The 8,942-nt window shown below is 39.6% G+C and overlaps 1 protein-coding gene across 1 annotated transcript; it reads right to left on the bottom strand.

Moving 5' to 3' along the window:
* Nucleotides 1–4,311: 4,311 nt before the first annotated feature.
* NAP1L3 (nucleosome assembly protein 1 like 3) lies at nucleotides 4,312–6,905 on the bottom strand. The gene has a single exon (XM_004611682.2). The coding sequence runs from the start codon at nucleotides 6,546–6,548 to the stop codon at nucleotides 5,172–5,174; it is 1,377 nt and encodes a 458-aa protein (XP_004611739.1). The 5' UTR covers nucleotides 6,549–6,905; the 3' UTR covers nucleotides 4,312–5,171.
* Between the last annotated feature and the right edge of the window lie 2,037 nt (nucleotides 6,906–8,942).

Here is an 8,942-nt window from a genome sequence, read left to right as displayed (position 1 = left end):
TCTGGCTCTGTCACCTTTGATCTGATGTTTCTTCTCTACTGATCCCCCCACTGTTTATTCATTGATATTATGGGTTTGGCGCATAGTGTAACCTCCATTAGTCACCACCCATGTGCCTCAGACACTTAATCTATGCTCCTATGCTACTCAAGTACACATAAATATTACCCTCTTCCTGCCATCCATTAATTAATAAATTAACTATTAATCATCTATTAATTAATATTGTCCATCCCTTGATTTGTTTTTCTATGTGCCACATATCAGTGAAATAATCCTACATGTGTCTTTCTGCCCCTGGCTGGTTTTGCTTAGTATGACACTTCCCAATTTCATTTCCATTAAACTACACATCGATCCCTAGTTTTGGGCAATCACTTACATGTTTTCTGTATCAATATATTTATATAAATAGACATGTGTTAAAATGTAATCATTGAACATAAAGTATACTGCATCTGAGCTTAAAGATTCTGGGGTTCATCTCTAGTAGAATGTTAGTATATTTATTCCTTTTAAGTGCTGAATAATATTGCCTTGTACAAATATAGTGTGGTATTCTTCACTGCTGTTATGAACAGTCTGGTTTTGAAATTTTTATGAACTTTATATTACTTTATATATATGTCAACATTTATAATGGGAGGGGAGCATTTTTTACTAGGGCATGTTAACAGTAAAAATTCTTATGAAGCGAAAAACATACAAATAAATTTTCCTTAATCCAAAAATAGTGCTTAGGGGCCAGGTATGTCACACTGTGGTAGAGAGTTTGCCTTGCACATGTGAATGCCTGGGTTCAACCACACACACACACACACACACACACACACACACAGAAAACAAAAACCAAGCAAGCAGACAAAACACCAAACACCAAAGAAAATGCTTACAGTTACTAACCAAAAAAAGTTTCTCAACTTAAATGCCTGTATGAGATTTGTAAAGTAGTTACAGTATATTTATTTATTGTATGGTAAAATCAAGTGTACACATGAACTAAATAGAAACTGAGAAGGATAGAATAGTAGTATTCAATGTAATAAAGCAAATACAGGCAATATGTGCGAAAAAGATATCAGAATTATTTTCAGTTACTAAAACTTCAGTTATCTTAGATTTTTTTATGAAGCATGCTTCTAAATTTTCTATAATTTATTTTATAACAAGAAGATGCAATGCAATACTAAAAATAATTTCAGTAAAGCATAAATGTGCTTAATTTCCTAGATAAATCATTTATGAGTAAAAAGATGAAACACTTGCTAGCGCTTTCACTATTACTAGAGTAAGAAGTAACCGCTTTATTATATTGTTATTTATAAACCACAACACAAAATTAGCAAATATAATCAAGTAGGTGCGATATGTTTTTGAAAATTCTTTTTTTTGCGGGGGAGGGGGGTCTCACCTGGCAGTGCACAGGGGTTACTCCTGGCTCATGCACTCAGGAATTACTCCTGGCAGTGTTCGTGAGACCATATAGGATGCTGGGAATCCAACCGGGACCGGTGGTGCTATGCTATCGCTCCAGCCCGTTTTTGAAAATTCTTAACTTTATGCTACATTATTCATGTGATCAATGTTTTGTAATGTACCATCACATAAGTGTCACATTTATATAACGCAAAATGAAGGTACACCTGTCGAATATTTACTTAAACCCTTTATACTTTTGAGCTGGAGACAGAGCAGGAACTTAAATGGGCTTTTTAACAACTTTTGTTCACAAGTAAATAGTAGATTCAGTGAAATTTATAATTTCCATTTACTAACATTTTTTTTACTGAAAGATATCATAAGGATCAAATTTAATGCCAATAAAGATACTCAAAATTCTGCTGTTTCAACATAAATTGAAGATACATACCGGGTGTTTTAATGCTCAAGTATTTCATTTATTTAGCCTCTTAAAAATATACAAAAACGCAAATCAAAATTTGAAGCTATGTATAACGTTTAGGTTACTATACAGCAGGATGTCTTAATACATTAGTCAATGGAAACAATCACCTGGATGACAGTTTATACTTTTTTTTTTGTCAAAAAAATTTTTCACATTCTTCTTGTCATCCTACACTGACGCTCCCTGAACAGGAGAAAATGATGCATTAGCATCACCTAACCAACTGTGTTGTCACGATTTTCACTTTGCTGGACAATTTCTTCTTTTTACCTCTTCTTTAATATCCCGGGTGACTGCTTAGGAAAGTCCCTTTGCTATGAATTTTAAAGGAACAAAATTGAACGCTCATTTGCCCCAAAATAGGATTGTGAAAAACAAATGGCTGCAGTGATGAGGGAGGAGTTGGGGAGGACCCCCTGGCCGGCGGGGGTCGGGGCGGGCGGCAATACGTCAGCAAGCCTCGCTTTGGAGCCACAGCAGAAAGAAACTGCGCACAGAAAAGGCTTTTCAGAACGTGGACCCAGCAAAGGGATTTTCTGCAGCCGCAAGCTTCCCCAGCCGGCTCCTCCTTCTGCTATCATTCATTGGCTCAGGACGTGAGATGGACAAGTAGGTGACCCAATGACTGTGTAAGCCCTGGACCTAATGGGTTTTTACCTACGTACACTGCGGGCGACAGGCCCGCACACTGCACAGCACGCATGCGTGCTTCTGCAGACTCCTGCTACACTGACGCATAGGTCCGTGACATGTCCCGCATCCTCCCTCCCCTATTAAGCTGAAAAGGAAAAATAGCAGCGAGATATCTTTTCAGTTAGCTTCTCTTGCTTCTGCCCTGCTTGAGTTCACCTTTGATTTTGAGTCCGTCGGAGCAGAGAAGTTGTGACAAAACCCCCAACTCACCCACCACTCCCCCTCCCCACCCGAAAGCCTCCTCGGGAGATGAACTGGGAGAAATCCATCGATCTAGTATTTATACGCCCATCTTCGTGTGGCATGCTGCTGAATGATTTTATTTGCTGCTTGTCAGCTTCTCTTCCCCAAATATTCTATGAGAGGCAAAATTCTCCAGTGTTCTGAGATGTACTGCGGATATTGCATTCCCTATAGGCGGTTTAGGGGAAAGGCTCTGCTATCTGCCATGTTTGGTAGCACAATTCTGGTCTGGGCACGTTTATAGCAGTGCATCTTTGTAGCAGTAGACCAGGAACATAAATGTATTATGCTCTAGGTATGTAAATATATCTGACACACCCAGTCATGATGGTTGCAAAAATCTAAGAAATCAAAACATGCTCAAAATCCTGTTGATTTTATATAAATTATGACACCTTAAAAAATCAAGCGTACTTGCTTGATTAAATATAGATTTGTAATGTTTCCACGTTTATAGATAAGAAGGGAGGCTTGTTAACAGGATAAAAAGCACTATGCTAAATTATATATGGTGGGGTTTGGCGACCCTATTAGGTAATTAATTTTACAGCTGAAGATTCAGAAATCTTCAAATTGTGGCTCCCTGCTGCTGCTTTTTAATGCAGTAAAGTCTTGAATGAAATTTTATGTAGGCAGGGGAAATAGGAAAATGTGAGATAAACTACTGCTTTATAATTTGTTGCGCTTGCTTGTACCTTTGCCCCCATTGTAAAGCTCTTTTATAAATTGACTTTAAGGCTCCCCCTTACCATAATTTCAAGCTAAAAGATCGGATCTGAATATCATGCAACCAGCTGTGTGATACTGAAGAGGTTAAGAGCATGATGTCACCTATGAAATGAGCTATGGTAGCGTGAGCCTCCCAAGGCAGGAGGGTGGCAATGGATTATTTTCTTATCCTACTTTTGGAAGTGACAGTAAATGTTTATATAGATGGCTTTTGTGAAATGTTTTTTAACTTTCTTAATTTTATTTTTCTAAATAGATGGCCTTCCTTGAGCAGACATTTCAGTCCCCACGTTTCCCCAGCCCCACCCCCCACCATCATTTCTCTGTACTCTTCCCTTCACCATATACACCCTTTTCCCACTCCTTCCTTAAAATTCCCTTTTTGTTCACTTTGTCTTTTCTTCCCACCCGCTCTCCCTTCCCTCCTCCCTCCTTCATCTACTTTCCCTTTTTCCAACCTTCTATCCTGTTCATTTATTCCCTTTGCCTTACCTCCCTTGCCCCTCCCTTCCTTTGTCTTCTTCCGCCATCTTGCCATTTCACTCCCCCTCCCTCCACCAATTCTTCCCTCCCTTCCCTTGTCTATCTTTCCCCCTATTTCATTTCTCTTTAATTACTTGGTTATATATTCTCCAAATAATAGCTAAGAACTGGGGAAAGTCTTGAAATGTTCATAATAATTATAATTGTCAAGTCCCATTTCCCTCAATAGTTTCTGTTTTGTTTTAATAAACACCACATTTGGGAGCACAATACACTTTATTTGACATTTAATTATTTTAGGATGCAATAGAGAACATGAAAAAATATCAAATGACACAAATTGAACATTTTCATTGAAAAGCAAATTAGCACATATTACAAAGAAAATGTTACTAGTAATTTTAGATTACAATTACACAGTATAAGATAGACTTTTACCATAAAATACTATATCATATTAACACTTAAATGGTAAACAATAACTTCATTATAACTAAATTTATACACCACCATTCACATAAACAAGCTCAGTCACATTCTACACGGTATTAATAAATATCCTTAAATGTATTCTAATTTTTTCAGGCAAATTTCACAATATTCTCTAGTAGTTAAGTGTGTTGTATTTCTATAGCAAAGAAAGCACTGCCAGTGGAAGCATATTTAAATCCCTAGTCTTCAGAGCTGAATAGGAGAAAACAAAGAGCTGTGTTTTTAGTTCAAGAAATCACTTTTTCAAGCTTTTTTAAAAAGTCTTAATTAACAATTCTGAGAATAATTCAGACAATTTTCACAGTTAAATTCTAATAGGAACATAACAAAAGGACTTCACAAGAAGCAAAATCTATAGAATCAAGCTAACATGCTTTAGGTAACTGACATTTTACATATCTCTGAAGAATATCACATTACAACAGGTTACAACAGGATATAAATAATAAACTAATACTTAGACACATTTAAAGAAATTTTTAAAATACCAAGAAAATATAAAAGCACAAGACAGCAAGGGATATTAGTATGGAGATTACAGGGCAGGTTTTTTTCTCAAGGCTATATAAACCTGCTTCACTTCAACTGTGAGATTCTTGAAAATTCTTCCAGACAACTTTTCTTTTTATTTTCGGTATCTTCTATTTCTGTAATAGGCACCATTGATTTCTCCAGTGTAGTAGTAGACTGATTTCAGGATGACATTATCATGTAAGATTTGACCAATTTCAAAGTCCTCATCAAGGATCGCGTCTTCTCGTGGTTCCAGTTTTCCGATCTTGGGAATCTCCGGAGGGCTAAAGAAATTGAAGAATGATGCATTCGGAACGATTCTCGGCTTGATTTCAATCTCCCCAGTAGCAGTTGTGCGACTGTAGGTGGTTGTCACGGTGACATCCTTTCCTCTTCTCCAATCTATCTTGCAGCCTTTGCAATCTTCAATTTCCCATCCGCAAGAGAAGAAAGGATCGTTGTGATCTGGCTTCGAAGTAATTATGTAGGACTTCGTCAGCACTTCATTTCTGAAGTACGGATTCGGCAGAAAATGGAATTCAAATGTGTAGCTTATGGGCTGGCCAGGTTTCGAGAACTTCAAGCTGACATCTGACAAATACTTCAGAATTGGCTCGTCATACTTCTGAATCTTGGTGCCAAGCTTGTCCACATTTCTTAGAACGGTTAGCCAATAATTAGGGATGCCTTTGGGATCTTCTCTCTTGGACTTTCTCTTATGAGCTCTTTTACGACTTGCTCTTTCTTTAAGCCTCACCTCTGAAGCTCTTCTAGAAGATTCTCTCCGGGCATCCCTTGACTCCTTTGGTTTACGGCGCCGTTCTTTGTCTTCTGCTTTTGCTTGGGGTGGTTCTTTAGCATCTTCTTTTACTTCAGGCTTTGCCTCGGGAACATCTTTAGCTTCTGCTTTTTCCTTTTCAGCATTTTCCTTGGGAGCCTCCTTTTCTTCAGCTTTTGTCTCAGCCTTCTCTTTCGGCTTGTCTTCTTCTTCCCCCTCCAAGGGAGGCATTTCGCTACAGCTGTCTTCCTGGACCTCCTCGTCACTGCTGAACTCCTCATCCTCCGAATTCCATTCACATTCTTCTTTTGTCGGTTCGTAGTCGGCATTGACAATTTTGCATCGCTGGTCGTAGATGGGCTTGTTGAGCACAGCGTACTTCTTTTCCAGGTCATGGATCGCCTTCAGGAAAAGGGTGTCGACCTTGTCGCATTCCGTTTGGATATTTCGGAGCGCCTGCACACGATTTCTCACTGCCCGTGGCAGGCGATCCAAAAAATATCTCCCCGACGAGCGTGACCTCCTGGAAGGCTCGGGTTTCCTCTTCTTGCTGTACAAGAGGCTGAGGCTGCTGCTGCTGCTGCTGTCACTGCTGCTGGAGGAGCTGCTGTCAGACTCTTCCCCAGAATTACTAGACGAGCTCGCCTTCGCCTCTTCGGCCACCCCCGGGGCGGCAGGCTCCGGGACCTTGTTAGCATCGGCTTCTGCCATTTTGCAAGCCTGCAAACCGCGGACAGTGGGACTAAGACGGGGACCCCGCGCCCAGAGCTGGGCAAAAGACTCACGGATCGCTGAGTCGCAACGGCAGCGGTCCTGGCGCAGGTGCAAGTGGTCCCGGTCCAGGCAGGGCCGAGCTGCTGGGCGGACGGCGAGAGGGGGCAGCGGCGGCGAAGGCCCGCAGAGCAGGGAAGGCGGCCCCGGCGAGGCCTCTCCCAGCGGCGGCTGCTTCGGGCAGAGGCTTGCCGCAGTGGAATGGCGCAGTGCGAGGCTGGAGGAGCTCTTCGCTGTTTACATCACAAGCCCCCTACCCTTTCGGTCAGACCACCAGCTCATTTGGTTTCCAGAGTGCCTGAAGCGCACCCCTCATTGGCTGGAGAGCTTTGATGGACAATCGTTAAGTCCAATGAACGATCAGACCTAATAGCCTCCCCCCCGAGGCCACGCCCTCTTCCTAATACTGCCTAGTAGCAGAAGCACACGTCTCTGCAAGGCTTTTTTTTTAAATAAAAAAAAATTCTCCTCAAATTCAACTTATATATCTTTTTTAATAAAAAAGATGCGGCGACTATTATATCAGAGGGATAAAGACTAGCCTTAGATCCTAGCAGAGGGAAGAGAAGTGTCCTCCCACCCGCCCAGCATAAATTCCCGTTTGCTTGATCAGACCTGTTAACAAAAAGCGTTTATTAAAACATGGATTAAAATACTCCACCGGTGTTATCCGGTAGTCTTATGATGGATGACTTTCCGAATGACGTCTATTTTATCTAAATATCCTGCGACCATGTTTTCACTCCGCGGGGAATGAACAGAACGCCGAGTTGCTTGTTGGCAGAGTGGGGGATGGGCTAGAAACCTGGCGTAGTAGCTTTCACACTCCACCAGCAGCTTTTCCCAAGGCTGTCTGGTAATTGACAAGCCTAGTTTATATTCATATAAAAGGCTTGCGGATCTATTTTACTGGGAGTTAGTTACACCAATTTTTAGTGTATTTCTCTGTCTTAAGCCGGCATATAATATACCCTAACATTGTTGCCGATTTGTCAACTAACCCTCACTGCTTGTAGCAACCTTATAGGGAAAATATAAGAGCATTCAAACATTATGTAATATTAAAAGCAGTCGGCTTGTTCTATGCTTTGGTACAACAGTTTTAAAACCGGGGAATAGCAGAAGGGGAGAGGGAATTTCTCTAATAAAAACGCATTCTCAATCAGGGAATATTTTAAAAAGTCATCTACCATCAATTTCCTTCTAGTATAGTAAAATTTTATCCAAGTTAAAGTGTTATCTGCAAGTCCAGAAAATATTGGCCAGATATTTGCAACATGAAGGTTAAAAACAGGTATCTGTTATTTTGTTAACAGGCTTCTGTACTGCTACAGGACCTACTCCCTTGGTACAATCCCAAAACACAGTTTGCATTTCATTGAAAGGTAAGGAGCGTTGTAGACCATTTTTATGAAAAAAAAACACAATTACTTATTTGTATTTTAATAATAATATACTGGATATTGTCTTCTAGAGATGTACTTGGAAGATGTCAGTATTTCTATGGAAGCAGAGAAATCTACATTGATGCGAATGCAGAGAATAACATAATTTCTTTCACAAGAAAACCTATTCGTAGAAGACAAGTACTAAATGAAATACAAATTATGATATATTATTCACTTAAAAATGAAAAATATTACAGTAGCTTTTGATATTTTTATTACAGGGTTTGTGTTTTGTTATATCGATTAAGTTGGGAAAATTATTTCTGATCAAGTTATATAAGCACTATATGAAAAATTATATTAAAGAAAATGCTGGTCATAGTACAATATACAATATTAACTAAATGATAACAATTACTAGAATTTTGATGAATATCTTACAGATTTTTTATCTTGCATATACAAGCCTGCAGTTTATACTCATTTTGTTTACTTCCATTTTATGTGAAATTATGATTTATAATCACTGATGTCAGTTAGTGTTGGCTAGTTTCAGTGTGAATGATCAATGTCTTATTTTGAAAATATGCATATTCCATGAAATTAGTTGCCTTAATATATCAGATTTTTATTTAGAGCAACTATTTTGCACACCCACTTCTCACTAATGTACATATGTTCAATTGTTATTATAAAAAGTATACGTACCTACCATATCACTGTATCACTCTCATCCCATTGTTCAACTATTTGCTCTAGCAGGTGCCAGTAAAGTCTCCGTTCGTCCCTGTCTCGTGCTAGTGTAGCACGAGGGCACATTGGAGGCTCCTTCAGGGTCAGGGGAATGAGGGTCATCTTTGTTACTGTTTTTGGCATATAGAGTATGACACGGGTAGGTTGCCAGTCTCTGCCGTGTGGGCAGGCTAGTCTAAGTAGCTTGCCAGGC

Source organism: Sorex araneus, chromosome X (assembly GCF_027595985.1).
Source record: "Sorex araneus isolate mSorAra2 chromosome X, mSorAra2.pri, whole genome shotgun sequence".
Lineage (NCBI taxonomy): Eukaryota > Metazoa > Chordata > Mammalia > Eulipotyphla > Soricidae > Sorex > Sorex araneus.
Note: the sequence above shows the minus strand (reverse complement) of the source record. Positions and strands in the feature narration are given on the sequence as shown.

Bases quoted from the DNA above. Each gene is read 5' to 3' on its own strand.
- NAP1L3 (XM_004611682.2), bottom strand. From the start codon at position 6,548: ATGGCAGAAGCCGATGCTAACAAGGTCCCGGAGCCTGCCGCCCCGGGG.